The sequence below is a fragment of the Furipterus horrens genome, unplaced genomic scaffold (assembly GCF_987537825.1).
Source record: "Furipterus horrens unplaced genomic scaffold, mFurHor1.1.pri manual_scaffold_6, whole genome shotgun sequence".
Taxonomy (NCBI): domain Eukaryota; kingdom Metazoa; phylum Chordata; class Mammalia; order Chiroptera; family Furipteridae; genus Furipterus; species Furipterus horrens.
Window position 1 is genome coordinate 15,607,815 of NW_028327176.1, and position 21,010 is coordinate 15,628,824.

The 21,010-nt window shown below is 44.1% G+C and overlaps 1 protein-coding gene across 3 annotated transcripts in view; it reads left to right on the forward strand.

Annotated features, from left to right (window-relative positions):
* The window catches only part of RBKS (ribokinase), a 75,120-nt gene extending 54,422 nt beyond the window's left edge, over positions 1-20,698 (forward strand). For all 3 annotated transcript variants that reach the window (XM_090280188.1, XM_090280186.1, XM_090280187.1), the window contains one exon: positions 20,442-20,698. In XM_090280188.1, the coding sequence (XP_090136314.1) occupies positions 20,442-20,615 (174 nt within the window). In that variant the 3' untranslated portion in view covers positions 20,616-20,698. The remainder of the gene's footprint in view (positions 1-20,441) is intronic.
* Positions 20,699-21,010: the final 312 nt, after the last annotated feature.

The following is a 21,010-nucleotide window of genomic DNA, read 5'->3' on the forward strand; positions in this document are numbered from 1 at the left end:
GTCCTGAAATCCTTCATTGTGTATGCCAAGGGAAAGACTCAATCTTGATTAAAAATACTCTTTAATGATTTGAGAACAAAATAATTACCCACTTTCCCATTTTAACATATCCTTAGTTTTTACCTAGTCAGAGAAAGGACAGGCCAAAAAAAATAAAAGAAGTCCCAGATGGTAAATGGCATCTCTGAAATTGGCATCATGAAATAAAGCAAACTCCAATGAGGCTCTGAAATTGCCATCTTAACCTTAAGAATTACGTCAATAAATGGACGTGGTATCTGTGCAAGCTCTGCTGCCTCTGGCTGCCAGAAAAGATGAAGACAACAAAAAGTTCTCTGACTAGAAAGAAAGGACAGAGGACAAGGTAATTGCTGAAGAGACTGACTGACAAGGCACAAGGCATCTGTCATGCTCGCCCCTGGGGCAGGGCGGGACATATTAGCTCTTATTACATTACTTCCACCTCAGCAGAGCACCTCATTTACTAGCTAATCAGGCAGAATTAAATATCTTAAATTATCTTTCTTAATCCTGCATGTGATCAGTTGAAAACCCAGGGCTCTAAAAATCTAATTGTAACTGCTTACCAGAAATGTCATCCTCACTTTGAGGAACTGAAACGGGACCAGTTACGAAGCTGTTTTCTCCATTTTCCTGTCCCTCGGCCAGACCTGGACATGCATGTACGTGTGCCTAAGGCTGTACGTCTTAGGGGCTCCCGAGGACACCTGGGATCCCTGGCCCTGCTTCAGAACTCAAATATGGCCAGAGATGCAAAGAGCAAGGGTAGTAGATGAGAGGGGTGGAGGTAGGATGTAGAGGGAAAAAACTGTTTAAACCTTGGCAACAGTCAAAACAGTAAAATTTAAACCTAGATTTAGTGTTCTGTGGGCCTAGATAGTACCCAGTTGAAGAGATCAGAAATGGTCCTTCCAGTACGAAGCAATGGTTTGAGGTTGTGGCAGCTTGTTCCCCGATCTACGACTAAGACTTCTTTTCCTCTCAGCTGCCTGCCCCTCAGCCCCACTCCTTAACTGCCTGAGATATCAGTGCGATACCATGGCCGGGAGCCAGTGGCCGCTCCAGGCCGCTTCCTGGAGTGCTACAGGAGTGCCCTCAGAGCAGAGCTGCCAGGGCTATGCTGCAGGTCTTCTAAGTGGCTTCCGTTGTGTGGTGATATTTCTTGGGCAGACCTGAAATGACGAGGTGAGAGAACCATCTGGAGCCAAACTGTGGAGCCTAGAGAGTTGGAGCTGTGCCCACTGCCCTCAGTGCCCGTTGGTGGTAGAGGTGGACAAGGAAATGAAAAAAACAGGTGTAATTCCTAGCTTCCTGAACTTTATGTCCTAGCTGTCTGCCCTTTGTGTGAACGTATGTGTGTCGTAACTCCGTGATGCATTATCTGTGTTGATGGGCTTTGTGTGACTAAACTGTTAGTGGCATGAATGCCACGTGCTTGTGTGTGTGTGAGTAGAATGTGCTGCAGTGGGACAGACTTTCAGGAGGTGACTAGTCGCTCTCACTTTCTTCCCCCCGCTTCCATTCCTTTAAAAACTACAGGAGAGCTCTAGACGGTAGGACAGCCTCTGAAAAAGCTATGTGACCTTGGGTAGAGGGGGTCCGGGAGTTAGTGAATTACATCTTCCCTAAAAGATTCTCTAAAACCTGCAAGTTTTTATATCCTTTCCTTCCTTGGTCAAAATAAGCCAAATTTGGGGAAAGAAAAATCATGGTTACATTTGCTAGATGACTTCCCCATAACTGTTCCGTTCCCAGTTAGGAAAATGTGTTCCTTTACTTAGTCTTCTCTTTAACTTTTTGCTTTAGCATGTGGGGATCTAATTTGTGTAGATTACTTTGTAAGTGAATATACTTTGCTTCAAATACTTATATTTACTGCTTCCCTCAGTAGGGCCAAGGCAACTGGATTGCCTGCCCCCCTTCCTTCCTTCCTTCCTTCGTTCATTCTTTTTAAATTATGAAATATTTCAATTATACTGAAAAGTATAAAGAAAAATGTCACGAACACTCATTGATCTACCACCCAGTTTTGTCAGTTCTTAACATTTTGCTATTTCTGCTTCAGGTAGTTTTTAAGAAATAAAACATTACAAACACAGTATGACCTTTTTGCTTAAGATGCTTAGTGCTATGAAGATTCAGCCTATATCAGAACTTGGCTTTTCAGACATTTGAACAGAAGAATAGTATTATTTTGTGAGAATTTCTCTTGGTCTTTGACATTCTGCAGTTTTACTACAATGAGTCCAGATCTGAATTTATTCTTATTTATAGTGCTCATGACTTTGTTCTTCCTAAATCTCAGTATTTGTGTTTTTCATCAGCTCTGAAAATCTTCAACCAATTTATTGTCTCTCCCCTATTCTCACAGTCCTCTCCTTCTGGAACCCCTACTAGGTATATGTTAGACCTTCTTTTTTGTATTCTTCTTTTTCTTCTTATTATTAATTGGGTTATCATTCTCTCTTCTCCCTTTTCTCAAGCCATAAAGAAAAGAATGCAGAGCTCTGAAGAGCAGAGCAGCAAGTTCCCCAGATGGACAGAGGTGGGGATATTCCTGAGTGATAGCCTCAGATGCCAGGACTTAGAGGGGCTCTGTGTTTACCTGTTGACTTCTCAAATGATCTGTGTTTTCTGTTGGATATTCTGCTAGAGAGAGAAAATGAAAAGGGTGAGTTCACAGTCAGGATCCTTCTTGGAGCATCTTGGTCATTCCATGGGTAGTGAAACAAAACTGGCCTCTAGCCCTGAAAATAGTCCTTTAAGAAATGGAAAAGACTTCTGTGGGAAAACGAAGTGAGCAGCACCCCAGTATGAACTCATCTGTTCAGCACACTTTATTTGATGTTCTACACACCAAGCAGCAGGCATGCCGTGGGGCAATAAGACAGTCCCTGGCCACAAAAAGCTTCAGTCTAGAAGAGTATGTAGCCCACACAGTCGGAAGCAGCGCCAGGACGGGAAGGCACCGGGGAGCCCTGGGGGCTGAGGGGCTCTCCCGGGCCGAGGAGCCCAGGGAAGCTGCTTTAGAGGGCAAGGGAAGCGGGTGCGCTGAAGGCAAAGTCAGCTTGGTCAAGGGCCACCAGGCAGAGGCAGCACTTCATGAAGCAGCCCGGAGTCTAGAGAGCACGTCATGATCCCGCCTTTTCCAGCTGCTCTGTTTGGGAAAGGCTCGGAGTACAAGGAAGAGTGGGGAAGCCGTGCCAGGGATGGGCTGTGGAGAGCTTCATTTGCCACAACGGGAATCTGCCCCTTCTCCTGAGGGCAGTGGGGAACCATGGAAGAGTGTAAGCAGGGAAAGAGTTAGTCAGGTTTGTACTCTATAAGAAGATTAACATGGCTGTGGTGTGAAGAATGAATTGGAGGTTACAATAGTGGAAGCAGGGAGAACTGTCCAGAGACTGTTGTTGCATTGATCTGGTGCAGACTGTGGCAGCCTGGGCTGGAGGTGGCAATGGGGATGTTGAGAAGTAGGTTGAAAAACTCTTAAGAATTCAGAGGACACATTGGTAGTTCATTTCCTTTTCAAAAAGGTGGGGGAGCGGACCTAAGTAAGATGCTTATTTCATGGTCAAAACAAATAGGTCCTTCTACTAGTCTCAGTGGTTCTCAGCATTTTTTTTTCAGCCCTGACCCACCTAAGAGCTAAGACCTGCTCCCATTAGAAACAGTTTATATCATCAATATCCTGCAGATGCCACTGGAAATAATTTACAAAAAAATAATATGAAATGATGCTCAGGTGATTCCTATGTGCCTTTCCATTCGGCGTTCCTAGCTGCCTCTTTGGGGAATCACTGACCTATGCAACAGAAAAGCATTAGGAGCAGAAATTTATCCTGCACTTAAAGTAAATAACACTTGAAGAAAAATTCTTTTGCAACTTAATGCTAGTTCTGATAACTTGCCCTACCACCTGTGCCGTAGACACTAGCTTACTCCTGATAGAAATACAGTCTTCGCACAACTACACTCTCTCCCCGATGAAGTAAACCAGTATGTGACGAATTTGAGTTGTGTAGACAGAAGCACCAGGTATTCTAGCCAAGACCCACACAGTTTGTTGTGATTCACTCACACCAGCTTTCAGCAGCTAGAGTCACAGAACAATTGCTCAGTTCCTTCATTTTTACAGTGGAGACCTGGCCCAAGACCCAGGAGTGAAGCAGCAACTGTAAGGAAGCAGAACATTATAAATAACCCAGAGAACGCTTTTATAACAGCAACTGCCTGCTTATTTTGTGGCCTAACAGCTCAAGCAAAAAGGATATAAATACAATCTTGTGCAATGACTAATTACTCAAAATTTTGTGCATCAGCAGAAGTGGAACCTGTGGTCAGTGCTAATATTATCAAATGCCTTTGCTGTTTAATAATCTGGTAGCTCTTTATTATTTAGCATGCAATTTTCACAGAGAACAATGATTTTATTTCAAGTACCTCTCACTGCAATAAAAAAGAAAAGCAGCTGTTAACAAGATGAACATTTGGCAGAAAATATTTTAGCAGAATCATTTGTGAGATACTAAATCATATTGGATTAACTGTTTTCTGTCTAGAATAGTGGAGTCACAAAGAAGAAAGATCACTGACCACAGAAGACAAGGCCAGTCTTTAGAACCCAGTGAACCACTAACAGACATTTTAGCTTTAAGTGCCATTTATTCGCCAATATATAGTTATTTATATACAAAGCTTCCATTAATATTGCCTGAAGAATGGGCCTTTTTTATTCCAGCTTTAGCTCATACTCAGGATTCTGCTTCTCTTTCATCAATAATGGAATTCTTTAAATTATAGAATAAATTAATCCACCACAGACATTGTGGCCAGAATGGGGTTTGTACCCAGTGTTGAGTCCTGGCCATCCTCTGTGGCTAGCCAGACAGAAGAGCAGGGGGTTTATGACTGAGAGTGGTGCCTGCTGAGCACATTAGCCCTGTCCCTGAACCTGAAGAGGGGCGAGGGCTGCCCACTGGGCTCCCAGCCTCATGGCCTACCCACTCCCAGGTTGCCAGAGCAGAGCCAGGTTGACAATAGACCCTCATGTGTTCTTCGGGCTGGCCAACTGCAGGTCAGGCTGGAGCTGTGCTGGAGACGAAGTGACATCATGACATGGCTGCTGGGCACAGCTAGTTTCAGCCAAAGAGCATTATGATAGAAGTGCTTTTGTGTGGCCATATTGTTTCAAGAACATTTTTTACAATAAATTACTATAACTAAAATGTAAAATTCTCCTCTTTTCTAAACTCTCAAGCAATGTACAAAGCAAAGAGCTTTGCCTTGGCAGTTCCCACTCCGGGGGTGGAGTGGGTGATGGGCAAAGATTGAAAATGGAGTTTTCAGAAATGGCTGAGTACTGCGTATAGGGTAAAGCCCCAGCTTGGGCTAAGGGTGGCATGAGGTGCATAAATGGGGTGGATTAAGAGATGTTTGTTCTGTATGTCCTTTAGTAATCTGAGGCCGTATGTCTACATTTTTTACATGGACATGTTGATACAAGTACCAGCTCAAAACAGCATCATCAAAATCCCCCTTTCAATAATGGTATGCCTAGCCATCACCCATCAAAACCTAGAAGCGGAGAATGGCCACCAAGATGCTGAGTCAGGCCCCAGAAGGATCCAGCAAATGACCTCTGTCAAAATGGACCATGGGCTGACTTAAACTAGGGGCTATTCGTCACCAATAATGGAGCCTGGTCAGTCCATGGTGCTGAGCTCTGAGGCAGAACACTACAACCATATACATTCACGTGGGTTGGGATTGGTGAAACATGCTGTAGCAAGCTGGTGATTTCTGGTGCCTTTGACTCAATCTTAGGTCAGATCGAAGTGATACAGTTACTATGATCATCTGTACTCTTACAAATGATTACTAAATACTTCTGGGTGTCACTAAATGAAGAATCTGGCAGTTCTGGGATGAAGGCTGGTAGTTTTTTTGTTCTCTAGTAGTTGAATTTTAATCAATATGTTGAAAATTGAAAGACCAGTTTCATTTTTTTAATACCACTTACACTCTTTTAGGGCAGTGAAATGCCACCCTGAACGTATATCGCGCCCCCCGCCCTTTGATTTTGTACCCGACCCCCTATCGATCCCTCTATTTCACCCATCTACATGAAAGAAGGCTTTTAGCCCCATAAACCAATTCCAGATGGAAATGCATAATTCAAGAGAAATTCTGATGTCAAAGAAGAGAAGGCACACCAATTTGTGTCAGCAGTTGCTGTAAATTAAAGAGGAGTACAAGGAGAGTTTAATGTAATGTAGATTTGAAAATAAAATTAGAACCAATATTTAGGCAGTCCTCCGCCTCTTTTTTTCCCTGCTGTGACATGAAGGGTTGACTCCCAGCTTAAGTACCTTTTCGTGCTGGAATTTTTCCCCCCCTAAAGTGTTGCGTGTGTATCTTTGGCATCCAAAATTAGATCTTTTCACTTTTTTGGTTCTAATCTCAGCAGAACAGTCAGAGTAGGGAGAGTCCAAGCTGGCCCCGTATCTTCCACACCCGTGCTGTTTGGAGCACAGGAAGGACCCCCGCCGCACCAGTCTGGCTAGTTAGGCCGCTGTAAATTGCTGTGAATTCTTCCTTAATACCAATGCTCTCTGATATTGGTGTCACCTCCATGGCTTCTTTTCTTTTTCTAAAGCTGGGGGAGAAAAAGGTTCGTAACAGGCATCGCACACATGTACCACTACGCAAGGTGTTCCTAAACTTCACTCACGAGGAGAACTGTTGAGCACACATCCAAGGCTGCACTCCCCTTTAAAGATGTCACAGTGGGAAGCTTCACATTTAGTCCAAACCGCTGTTCGTTGTTGAGAACCTTCTGGAGGGCTCTTTGTTTGAATTTCCTTTAGAGCTGGCGTGCTTTATATTCACCCACTGTTTTTGCCAACTGTGGAATTCCCTAGCTTAATCCCCGCCCCCCCTTAATCACTACACTTGGTATTAAAGGATTCACTCTTTCCAGAAATAAATTCATGACGATTGTGGTTTCCAAAGTGGTATTGCTGGACTGGCAATATCAGCACCACCTGGGAACCCATTAGAAACCAATCCCAGGCCCCACCCCAGGTTTAAGGGATCAGAAACTTTGGGGGTAGAGCCCAGCAGTCTGCGGTTTAACAAACCCTCCAAGCAATATGAAGCACACTCTAGTTTGGAACCACTAACTTAGAAGATGAAATATTGCCTTTATTGAGGATAGTCAAAGATATGCGACAGACTTCAAAGCTGTATACCAAAAAAGAAGTTTCAAAATCTTTGTGAGCAGAGTAGGAGCGCATGTATGGCCTCTCCAAAGGGTGTGACTGGAGACTTGAATGGAGACTGGCCTTCAATGGTGGGTTTCCAGTCCTGACACCTAGCCCTGACCTTGAGCAAGTTCTTATGCTTGATTTCTCATCTGGAAATCAAGAAAATGAAATACCCACCCTACATACCTCTCACGACTATAATGAGATTCAAAATGAAACGCATCTATAAACACGCTCTGTAATCCATAAAGTACCAAGAACAAGTGAAAGTCACGTCATTCTGCAGACAGGATTCTGGCAGTCTGAGCATTATGTCAGGGCAGACTTATAATTTCCCTGCCAGATCCACCTTTTTGTCTATATAATGACTGATTCATCACCTTGGTGGATTTGCCGCAGATTCTGCCATTTCAGCCCACCGATCTGTCTGGTGTTAAGATGGGAAAACCATTGCCTGATTAGTGGCTATAGGGGCCTAGAAAAATGTATCCATTTTCAGGCATGCTGTTTTCTACGGAACGCTTTGTGATGCTTTTAAGGACAGACGTGTATGTGGGCACTGAAGCTCTCATGCCCAAGACTTCCCACATAGTGGAAGTGAGCCTGTACTGAAGCCACCCATTTCAGCCCTGTGCAAGGCAGTCATGACCTTCAAGAAGGAAGCCAGGTGTCCACTGCCCCATGTTAATCATTGCAGACGGGACTAAAAAGAAAATGCATGGTGAGGGAAGGAGATTTGACTTCAGGTGGTAAACACACAATGCAATATACAGATGACGAATTATTGTAGAATTGTACGCTCAAAACCTATATAATTTTATTAACCAATCAATGTCACCCCAGTGAATTTAATTTAAAAATTTTTAAAGAAAAGAAAATCCCTCAAGCAAACCAAATCTGCAGAACTCAAGATTTATGAGCCAGACCAGTTAATGTGTCTGTGATTCAGAAGAATGTGGGTGGACTTTACCTTAGAGGTTAGCCTTTACAAACAACTTCACCATAGGAATTCTTCAACAGCAAGTTCCTGGTGCATTTATAATTTAACTTAAAAACTTTATATAGAGTATTCAGTGAACATATCTGGGCAGGAAGGAAGTTAAATCTATTGCCTTAATGCTTATTGAGAATGCAGTTTTAGTAACGGAACAGTTCCCACCAGACCAACATCACCTTCACTTTTCACAAAAGTAACAGCTCAGATCAAGGGATTAGGTATGAATCTAATGGGTTAATTATGACTAAAGTATTGGTTAATTGTGGAATAATAAGCTGTTGGTTCATTATGGAATTAGACTATGAAATGATTTTGCTCAAAAATGTGTGTCCATTTAACAAATCATACTATAGAGCCAGAAAGTAGATTAGTGGTTCCTAGGCCTGGAGGGTAGAGGGAAGGAATGAGGAATGAGTGTTAGTAAGTACAAGGTTTCTTTGGGGGAGAGGGGGATGAAAATTTCTAAAATTAGACTGTGAGATGGTTGCTCAACCCTGTGAATATACTAAAGAACACTGAATTGTATACTTTAAACAGGCAGATTATATGGTATGTGATTATATCTCAATAAAGCTGTTTTTAAATCAAATAGCTAATAAGTTGTAGAGCCACAGAAAACATGCCTATTTAAAAGACAGAAATAAAAAGCACATCAAAACTTTGCTGCATGCAGTTTCATACTTGATTAATATGAAATAGTGATCATCTGAAATATAAGGCAGAAACTATTTGCTCTTTCTTTTAATCACAAGAGTATTTTAAAAGCAGACAATCTCAGCATAATTGAAAGTTAAATGTAATAAACTAAGGTGGCTAGCAGTAGAAGCCAGAGTCCTTGACATTTAAAACATAATGATTTGTCATGTTGCCTACATATTTATTTAGAATAAAAATCTGCAGCACTTACACAATGATGATAAGAAAACTAGACTTTCACTGTCCATTATGATGTCCCTAAAATGATCTGGTTAGGGAAGGCTGGAAGGTTGAGGTTGGGAAAGATGTGATCTCATTCTTATGATCTGAATATGCGCTGATAAGAGAAGTTAGAAATAAGATTGAGCTGTGACAACGGAACTCCTGTCTTGTGTAAAGCAGCGTGGTATCTCATGGTACATTTATCGGACAGGTGACTCAGTCTTGCGTGCCTGGGAGAAAGTGTTAGCACTTTCCTGCCTTGGGAAGTAGAGAGACTAGGCCACATAGTTCTAATCCCTCTGTAAAGATCCTCATTCCAGGCCGTGGCTTTGCCCACAGCTTACTGGGGGCCCTGGAGACAGTAGACTGAGGTAAACAAGAGAAGAACTGGCGGGGAGGTGTAGGAATTTCTGGCTCAATGGAAAGACAGCAAGGGGCTGCCGACAGGTGCCCAGGGTGCATTGCAATGGAGAGGCTGCTGGTTAGGGCTCCATAACTCTCCAGAAGCCCCTGCTCCTGGCAGTTCTTCGGGATATGAGGCCATAATTCACTGTTTCTCAACCTTTTTTTCATTAGTCACCACCCAACCCAAGGAGACATTTAAGATTTTTTTTTTCTAATTGTTGTCTTCTCCCTTGAAACTTTAATACCACAGATATTCTATGTATTTATATCTGTTTATGTACTGTAGCTCTTTGGAGAGCCACTGATCATGGTATCAAAGATTTTTTTCACCACTATCCCATCTCCCTACAAGAATGTATTTTTGCCCCAGTGGGGAGATACCACCCCACTAGAGAATGCACACCCTGGATAGAAAGAGCGGTCTAGGCAGGGCCTTTCTCTTCTGCTCACACTGGAGTGAGTGGTGAGGTCAGTCACACAGAGGTGAATCAGGTGGCCCAATGTCCATCACTTACCAGGACAAGTGCCAACTTCAGGTTCCAGCACGACTAGAGAAATGTCCTCCAAAACCACATTGTCCCCGCACCATCTGTTCAGCCTGCCTGCCGCCCTCCAGACTCTGCCACCCCCTCATCTCCCTGGGCGGCAGCCCTTGGTGCGCTGGCTGGCCTACCAGGAGGGGAAACAGGGTCCTCCACCAAAGCAGGCCTCTCGGTGGAGGCGCGCAGCTACGCTGCCGGCAGGTCTCCCTCGTCCAGCGCTGCCCAGCTCAGGCCTCACCCCGAAGCCTCGCTCATCATTCTCCCTCTGTTCCTTCACCCCAGGGGAAAGCATGAGTTTACCAGCCTTGCCCAGTCTTGCACCAACTAGAGGAGCTTTTATACTCACTTTACATTTCTTTAATGTCCTACTCAAAACCTCTGTAAAGGTCTCATGAAGTATCTCCCTGTCCCTGCAGAGGAGTAGATTTCAGAGACCCTTGCACATATAGATGGCCGCTGCTGGGACTCTGCAGCCTGGCCTCCCTTGTAATCGAAGCTACAGGACACTGGCTCTGCCTCTTCTGCCTCTTCCTGGCTGCAAGAGCATTCCTGGATGCCCTCATCCTTCTCTGAGCTGGAAACACAAGGCTGGTCTCAGCATAAATTCCTTGCCCTGGGGTCCGTAGGATCATGCTCTAGAATCTTGACCCTCTTTGTTCCTTAGACCCTCGTCTGGCCCCTTCTGACCTAGGTCATTGGCTGTCATTTTCAAAAACATGGTTAGCAAGTGAAAAGGCCTCCGGATGACACCATGGAGTCTAGCCCACCCTTGTGGAGCCCCTTTCTGCTGCAGGCGCTGGGCTAGGCCTGTCGCACGCATACATTATGCAATTCAGTATTTACAATAGCCCTGCCTCATAGTTCACAGAGAGGTTGAAGAACTTGCCCGAGAGGTGAAATGAGGGCTTGAACTCAGTCTGTCCCAGAGCATCTACTGCATTGTCCCGGCTGAGAAAACATGTTCCCAGCTATGTTCAGAGGGCCTTCACTGTGGAGATGACACAGCTAACAAAAAGGGGAGAAGGCAGGAATTAAAACCAGGTTGGTTTGTTTTCCCTCTGTGCTGCTTCCCCAAGGGTCATGACACCATGTCTCCTGCCAGTCCATGACTAGCCTTTAACGACAAAGAATCACTTTTACTTTCCCAGGCCCAGGCACACATCCATGCCTCAACCTCCTGCAAACAGGAACGAGGCAGAAGGCCCATTCTTAACATGTGGAAGCAAGAGCAAAGCAGGACTCGCCACCCAGCTGGCCTGAGGGTAAGCCACCTCAGCCCTGCCTGCACAGGGTGGACAGCAGCAGGCACCCCAGCGAGTTGACGATGTTCTCTCTGCCTTTCCTGAACCCCTTGCAATATTCTTTTTTTATGAAGAAAAAATTAGCTGGGGACTTAGTCATGTTTCATCCCAGTTGCCTTTTCCCTGGCCGTTGAAACCACAAGCCTGGCTTAGGAATTCAGGTCCACAGTGGAGGCCTTGGATAGCTTTGTGTGGGGAGAGGCTTTGAGAGAGAGGAAAGTGGTGTCTACTTGTCTGACGGAATGTGTTAAGACATCGGGGAGGAATGCAAGGGCTTTAACTGTTCGGGTCCCGCAGCAGTTTGCGTGGTGAATCATCCAGTGTGGGCACAGATTCCTATCAAATGAAGCCTCGTGATGACATCATTCTTGCAAGATTATCTGAGATCCGCTGTGGCTGCCTAACAAGTTCTTACCTTGGGGATCTCATCACATGGGCTTTCTCCCCAGCCACACTTTACTCATCCATTGCTCTGTCATCTGGAATTTGGCAAACTCGGACTTTCACAAGTCTGTCTCTGTCATCCCTCCTACAGGGCATTCTTGACAGCGTGTGCTCCTTGTTGAAGGCCACGGGGGAAGGCAGGAGCAGCTAAGAGGGTGCCTAACCCAAGCTCATGGGACCAGGGAAAGCACAGTGCTGTCAACATAGTGCCAGTCAGCAAATATAGGTTGACTTAGTTAATACCTGAGCTGGGTCTTAGATAGGGAAGAGTCTAAGCTGAGATACTGCCATGAATGGGGACTCAAAGTTCAATATGAGAATAAGAAGAAATAAGAGCTGAAACCGGGAAAATGGGCCATGCTAAGAAGTTAAAATTTTATGCTAAGAAAGCGGGAAAACATTCAGAGAGCTGTAGGCATGGAAGTAGGCCGGCCATATCTACTGCAGTGCCGAGAGTGGACAGGAAGGGTCAGGGAGACCGGTTAGGAAGTTAATGTGGTCCTCTAGACGCGATGTGAGCATGAAGCCAGGCAGTTGGAGTAGGGATGGAGCGCTGAGGACAGATTTGAGAAATATTTACATTTAAACTTGGCAACTTGTGGTTAATTAAGTATATGGAAGAGAGATATTCAGAAGATCCCCAGATTCTCAATGTAGAGGCACCACAAACTATAAAAGGTAATAAGCAGCCCATGTTCGGACAGTTATAAGTTCAATTCAGGCATGCTGAGTTAAGAGTCCATGAGGCTGGTGGACCACACTCACGGGTAGCATATGAATCTGAAGATAGAGTCTGGGCTATGTATATGATAAGTATTCATAACAGTATAAACTATAACTGCACAGTGATTAAGACACCCAAGGAATTATGGGGAATGAGAAAGGCAATAAGCAAGGACAGAACCCACGGGAATACCCGCATCAGTGGTGCGGGAGGAGCAAGAGGGACCTGTGGTAGAGACGAAGGACGGTCAGAGAGACACAGGGACCCAGGAGAGTCCCTTACTGCTCTGTGCCTCTCTCCCTCCTAACCCTTCCCCTAAGCACTCTGGCCCTCCTGTTCCTTAAAGGCAAGTGCTTTTATATCCCTAACCCCCAGACAGCCCTCACAGGCGAAAGCCGCTCCTGATCCCCAAGCTTCCAGCCATCCCTCTTCTCCGCCCTGTAGAGCTTCCTGCATCTTTGAGGTGCAGGCAAGGCAGCTGTGAAGCCTGACTTCCTTTTCCGATCATCCTGTTATCTAAGACTCTGGCATCTACATCACCACTTCTCTCTCCATTCCAGCGCTACCTCCAATACCATGAGGAATCACCGTCACGAGGTCTCATTGTTCTGAGATGCCCTCACCTACAGTGACTCTGCACTCCCACTCCAGCCTCCCACCCCTGTGATGACACCCAGGAAATGGTCACTACCTGGCACTGCTTCAGTTCTGTGGGGATAAACCTCACAACCCGCCTTCTCCCCTCTTTTTCTGTACTTGCCCTCACTTTCCTTAGCTCCCTCCATTTTCTTATGACCTGTTGACTCCCTCCTGACCTCTCTTCCTTCCTTACCCAGGTTGGACTCTGGCTGTTCATCTGAAGTATTCTTTCTCAAAGCCTCTACTGCCCGTGCACCCCCCGCTGTCCCCCCACACCTGCCCAGGGCAGCTTCAGTTCACATTCCCTTCTCTACACGGAGGAAAACAGGACCCCATACAGAGGGATGTCAGCAGAGAGTCATTCTCTCCACTACAGAGAACACAAGCCCTTCCATGGGGAAAGAGGAATATCTGAGCAGCAGCCAAAAGCCCAATCTCTCTGTTCCAAAATAGCTTCTCCACCTGCTCTGTTGCCGGATTTCCACAGACGTCCTTGGTACAGCTCTTGACTGCCATTTACCACATTTATTTTCACCTTGGACAAGTTATTTAACGTCTGAATCCTAGGAATCCCCAGGGTTGCCGTCAACCTCTACAGCACTTTGTGCAAGTTAAAGGAAGGTTCCCCCCTGGGTGGGCACACAGCCTGGTGAGCTGAGCTTGGCGGGCAGACCCCCGGGCACCCGCCCCCGCATAGCCATCTCCGCAGCCCCAGGCATGCCCGCCCCACGGAGCTGTCGTGCACTGGCCGCAACCACAGAGAACCCGACTCTGAGCAGGAGATCAGACAGAGGAGCTCCTGGAGACCACCCGGACTCGGGTTCACACGTAGGGGTGCTCTGCTGGGGTGGCGCCTTCAGCCATTTTGCTGGCGGTGTTTAGAGCATTTACTGCCGGCGCCACGAGGCGTATCAGTGTGCTCCTCTCTCTCAGCAGAGGGCAGAGCCCTAAGAGACTGAGATGGGGGCTAGTAAACTCGGTGGAGATAGGGGTTCGGGGCAGGCAACGTGCGGTGGGAGGGAGTTGGGAGCGGAGCAGGGAGGGTGGTCCAAAAGGAGGGAGAGGGGAAATGAGCAACCAGCCTCCCAGGGCTACTCGACCTCGGGTCCGAGGAGCAGAGGCTGCCCTCCCGACCCCACTCCCCAGTAGTGGGTGCTGTCCTCAGGAGTGAGTGCCCCTCTCAGGCTCCCCCCTTACCAGCTTCTCTGAGTGCCATCCCGACCGACCCCTCCACCCCCGCCCCCACCAGAGCGTACTTTGCTGTCTTTCACTTCACCGATATGCCAACCGCCTCTACCGGTACCGCAGATCAGACTCCTTGGAGCCCAGGGGGGTGGAGGCCCTAAGGAGAGCAGGGATTTCAGGGGGCCCCATCCGTTCTGTAAGAGCAGCTCTTCCCGAAGAGGAAGTCATTGTGAGAAGACAATGAATAGTAGCCACCAGGGTATTTCTATTGAAGAAAGATGAATTATGCCATCATCCCTTTTGGCACAAAAATACTTTTCAGTAAAGGTTAAAACCATCATGTTGTATCAATGAGAACGTTTCCATTATTCCTAGAATGATTGATTGGAAAGTACTTCACTTGCAGGAAAATCACAGTGATACAATACAGCTTCCACTTTTAAAGCACTTTTCATTAAAAAAAAATTATACCTATGTATAAAAATAGTTATAATGAACATGTGAATCAACAACCGAGTAATTTATTGGCACTTGAAAGCCCTGTGGTATAAACAGATTCAACACAATGAGAATAATACGAAGTGAGTGGCAACCTGACCTCCATTTTCACTGGCAGAAGAATGTCCCAAATAGTTCTGAGGGGTCACCTGGCCACCTTGGAAGAGAGCTCAGGAAGAGAAGAATATGATGGAACTAGGACCGGTAGGTCAGATCAGCTCAAAGCACTGAGTGACACAATGAGACAGACAGAGAGGACAGAGATATGGTCTCTGTCCTCAAAGAGTTTTCAAAGTGCCCCCAACTGTATGCAGGCCTGTACTCAAAACAGTACAATGTCCTCAGTGTCCTAAGAAAGGTGCAAAGGAAAGTGAGGCATTAAAAGGGAGGGAGGTTCTTTCCAGCCTGATCTCCTGCCTTCCCTCCTCTCTCCCTGCCTGTGACCCTCAGGTCTCACAGAAGGGGGGCGGGGGGAGTCATCATCAAGATGAAATGAGGTCAGTCTTGCGTGTGTGTTCAAGTATACAGCTTCGCGGACTCCTGATGCAGAGCCAACAGGGAAAGTTCACCCCGTCCTTACCCTTCTACTCCTCTGTGAAGGTGCCACAGTCCTTTTCCGTGCCCTGCATGCTTCAGTCTCAAAGCGCTTTTCCACTGTGTGATGTGACATTTAAGGTAGCATGTTAGCATGTACTGGTCTTCATGTCTTTGCACTGATGGCCCATCAGCCAGGAGCCTCCTTTGTGGTTTGGGACTCAGGGGACCCTGCTGTCCTCTCTGTGACAGGACTGTGGGCTCCACCCCCCGCCCCATCGTCTCCCTGCTGTGACCGTGAGAAGGTGGAGTCTGGAGCAACTGAGAGTCGCTCCACCAGCAGTCATTAATTAAGCAAATGGTTCTGTGAGGACTTTACTGGGGAGTCATCAAGAAGTGGGACTGCCTCCGTCAAGGTCCTCTGTTGAACACAAAAGCGACCAGTTATGTTGCTGGCATGGGGCACCAGATGCCATCACAGCAATGCTGCCCTAATATCCCAGACCTCAGTCTTTCTGCAGTCACTGTCACAGCCAGAAAGTGTCGCTCCCGGTCCCCTTAGCTTGCAGGGGGGTGTCACTGCCTAGTTTTTCATTGCAAAGGAAACTGCCTTGATGATACAGGGTGTCCCCAAGTGCAGGAAAGTGCTGCTAACAATTCACTTCCCTCCAACTTGCAGTAGATGTCCACTCAATGAAGAAGTAAAGGGAGATCCTCCAGAGGCTGAAACTGACCAATGTGAAAATTCACAAAGTGGCTAATGTTGATTTTTAAAACTTCTTTTGTAAAATTTCTTTTATAATACTTTTAATAAATTTTTTAATTTTCTAAAAGTGAAAGTTATAGGAAATTTGCAGTACTACAATATACTTTTCACATAGTTTCATCAATTACTAGCATTTTGCCACATTTGTTTAATTGCTGTCTCTCAAAATACAGAAATATATTTTAAATTTATTTTTTAGTTTTTCTATTACAGTTGTCCCATTTTTTCCCCCTTTGCTTGCCCTTTTTATGATGAACCATTTGAGAGTAAGTTAGATATTATGACTCCGTACTTCTTAACACTTCAGAACAGATCTCTTTAGAACAAGGACATAAAACTAAATATAATTATTCAGAAAACTTGACACTGAAATAATTTTGTAGGCATAGCTCAATTTTTTTTATAGCTTTTTGGTCCAGGAATCAGTCCAAGACTATGTATTGCATTTTATTCTTATGTTGCTCCTTTAATATGAAACAGGTCCTCAACCTTTTTGTCTTTCTTGATATTGATATTTTTTGAAAAGCACAAGCTCATTGTTTTATGGAATTTTTTTCAATTTAAGTCTGTCTGATGCTTTCTTGTGACCCAAGTTCGGTTATGCACTTTGGGCAGGAATACTATACAAGTACCTTATGTCCTTGTCAAGGCCCCACAGAGGGAGCCTGTTGACATGCTGATGGCTTGGTCGAGGTGGTATCCTCCACGTTCCTCTGCTGGACAGTGACTCTTTTTCACTTCATAATTAATAGGTAACCTGTGGGGAAAGGCTTCTAAGCTTGCAAATATTCTGCCCTCAGCAAACCTTTATCCAGTAGTTTTAATGCATCCATTGATGATTCTTGCCTGAATTAGTTTTTGCTATGATAGTTGCAAAGTGGGGATTTTCAAACTTCTGTATTTTCTAGCTGACATTCTCTTTAAAGATGCATTTTCCCTTCTCTGTTATTTTTTTTTCCTTGATTTATTTAATGTCAGTACAGACGCGTGGATTCTTAATAAATTTTAATGGGACTCTTAACAATTTACCTATTGTTGGAATCCATCCCTTGAATAAATCACTTCTCCGTTTTGTGGATGGATCAACCGTATTGCAAGCAGACCTCTTTCATGATGTAGGCTTAAGCATTTAATCATACCCCTGATCTACAAAGGCAAACAGAAAATAGAAAACATCTTTTCGTGGGGATTGTTAGGGTGAACACATCAGTGATTGAAGTGTTTTGAGTAGCAATGGCAAAATGGGGTACTCCGGGAAGACATAAAGAAACAGGGCCTTTTAAAAAAGGAAGGAAAGGGGTTTTGCCGAGGAGCAAGAAATCGTTAAAAGGCTGGCTTGATCACTGGGTTTGAGACTACACACAAAAACAGAGTAGGGGGACTTGGCAGAACCAGGTGGGGTGGGGGAAGGGCCGGGAGCGAACCAGTGATGGAATGAACACGCCCAGTCTGTGGGGCGGGTGTGCAGAAAAGCAAAAGAGGCAGCAACATGTGTTAATAGTTCTGTTAACTGATTGTGAGTGGGAAGACTGTGGAGCAAGGAATGATACCTATGAGGGAGATATTAATAGATTCTTTTTGTTTATAAGAAAACTAAGGCACAGAGAATTTACATCAGTTCTTCCCAATGTCACAAAGCTACTAAGTGACATGGTCAAGATTTAAATACAAATCTGTCTGGCTTCAGAGCCCACTCTGCCACAAGAAAAAGAAACATTTATAGCAGAAGAAAGGTAGAATTAGGCCTCTCAATATCAGGACAAGTAGGTTACAATATGCCAATCACAGCACTTCAGTAAGGCTGGCCCACAGTAAGCCTGTTCTCAGCCATGCACTCAGCCCAGGGCACCTAAGAAATACTGCCAAGGTTTTCAAAATCCATACTCCTGTGTGACTCAATGCCCCTAACCCTACCATTTTTTAAAAATCAGCTTTACTGTTACATATTTTTCATACACTATTTCAAGTATATGATTCAATGCAGTCTGACAAACATCTACAATCATTTGATCACCACCACAATCATAATATAGAACTTTTTATCATCCCAGAAAGTTCCCAGTGCAGCCTCTTTGCAACTGACAGTCTCCAGCCCCTGGCCTGCTTTGTGTCACGAGACTTTTGCCTTTTCTAGAATTTCATATAAATGAAATCATACAATATGATATATAATCTTTTGTGTCTGGTTTCTTTCACTTAGCATAACACTTTTGAAATTCATCCATATTGTTGGATTAGCAGTTCAACCTTTATACTGCTAAGTAGTCTTCCATTCTATGGATGCACCACAGCTTGTTTACCCACTCATCAGCTCAAGGACATTTGGGTTGTCTCAGATTTGGAGTGATTATAAATAATGCTGCTATAAACATTCACACTAGGTGACTATGTATTTTCATTTCTCTTGGATAAATACCTAAGAGTATGATAAGTGTCTATTAAATGTTTTTAAGAAACTGCCAAACTATTTTCCAAAGTGTATTTTATATTCCAATAAACAATGTTTGAATTCCAGTTGTTCCACTTCTAATCCAAATCAGTCCTTTTCATTTTAGCCTTTCTAATAAGTAGGTAGTATTATCTCATTACTTTGAATTTGCATTTCCCTAGTGTCTGATATTGTTGAGCATCTATTTATGTACTTACTTGCCATCTGTATATCTTTCTTGTTGAAGTATCTGTTCAAATCTTTGCCCATTTTTATTGGATTATATTATTGAGTTATAAGCATCCTTTATCAGATATATGTTTTGCAAATATTTTCTCTGAGTCTGTGGCTTGTGCTTTGATATTCCTTTGAAGGGCAAAAGTTTTTAATTTTGATAAAGTCCAATTTATTCATTTTTTTTAATGTTCCGTGCTTTTGGTGTCCTAAGAAATTACAAGGTTAAAAAGATTTTCACCTGTATTTTCTTCTCTATGCTTTGTTATTTTCACTCTTACATTGAGGTCTATGGCCCATTTAGACTTAATTTTTGTGGATGGTATGAAGTAGTTTCATGTTTTTGCATATAAATATCCATTAGTTCCAGCACCATTTGTTGAAAAGGCTGCCCTTCCCTCCATTGAATTACAGTACCTCGTTAAAAAATAAGTTGACCATACATGTGTGGGTCTATTTCTAGACTCTCTTTTCTGTTCAAGTGACCTATAAACATCTGAATGGTTCTCACCACTTTCTGCATTAATTTTTAATACAAAAATGCCTAATTCTAGGCTAGCACAGAGAATATACAAGATAAGCCTGGAGCATCTTATAATGTCAGGAAACAAGAAAGCACTAAAAAAATAAAAGGAAAATGATGGAGGTCTGTCAAATGAACACAGAGCTAACTAAAAGAACTCCCAATGGCCAAAACTGTAACAATTTGAGTGACAAAATAAATAATGCAGTACTGAATTATAACCCAAAGAATAAATATCCATGAGTTCATACTGATATAAATACATACTTGAATAAATAAATGAGGGAAAAGAGACAAATCTCCCATAGAGAATTCCAAATAATCTATGCAGATTCTCCACCCACGGGCAGGTAAAGCATAACTCCCTTTTCCTTAAGTGTGGACCACACTTGCTTCCAGAGAGTACAGTATGAGAAGAGGGATGAAAGGAACTTTGCAGTGGAGAAGCCTGGCGAAGACCACCCTCGCCAAGTGACTGAGAACAACCTCAGTGATAAACCATGTTGATAGTACATACCCTTTGAGATGATGTGATGGGAGTGACATTTCACCTCTGTGGTCTTCCCAAAAAAACCATAACCACAGTCTAACTATGAGAGGCACAGACAAATCCCTGTTAAGGTACATTGTACAAAATACCTGACCAGTTCTTCAAAACTATCAAGGTCATCAAAAAAAGAAAAGAATATCTAAGAAACTGTCACAGCCTACAGGAGTCTAAGGAGACATGACAAGTGCAATACGCGATGCTGGGTGAGATCTTAGAGTAGAAAAAGGACATTAGCAAAACCAGTGAAATCCGAACCAAGTACGGAATTCAGTTAACAATGTATCGCTTTTATTTCCATAGCTGCGACACTGGGTGTGGGGTATATGGAAACTCTCGTCACATCCTTGTAACCCTGCCGTACATCTAGAACTATTCTAAAATAAAAGCGTACTTCAATATTTTAAAAATACAAGTCTGAGGAAAAGATGACTACATGCTTATCTGCACAACTGTACTTTTAATTACAGGGTGCTGGTGACAGTTTTGTGGGAGCTTTGGCCTTCTACCTGGCTTACTACCCAAATCTGGCCATGGAAGAAATGCTCAAGAGATCCAATTTCATCGCGGCAGTCAGTGTCCAGGCTGCAGGAACACAGTCATCTTACCCACGCAGAAAAGACCTGCCACTTGATCTGTTCTGATTGCTATTAACTCCAAAATTAATATACCTGGAAATAAAACATACTTGAGGGTGGCCAGTCTTAACTGGCAGCTTACTATAAAAGGTCCTGTTCTCCTTTCTTTGCAAATACTATGTTCATTTACTAAGTCATCCTCAAGCTTGTTTTTTTTTAATTTACAGTGATTAATTTCTTTGCTTTTCATGCAAGAGCTAACCAGAAGTAAGGATTCCATTACCACCACTCAAGAACCGGCAAACTCCTATTGCCAACAGTTCGTGAATACTGTATGTACACCACACAGCAGAGGTTGCGGACCAGTGTCTGGAGTCAGAGCACAAAGTGTTACACAAAGGAATGGCAACACATGAGTTGGACGGCTCAAGCAGCTCCTAAGAGGGGCAGCTGATACTCAG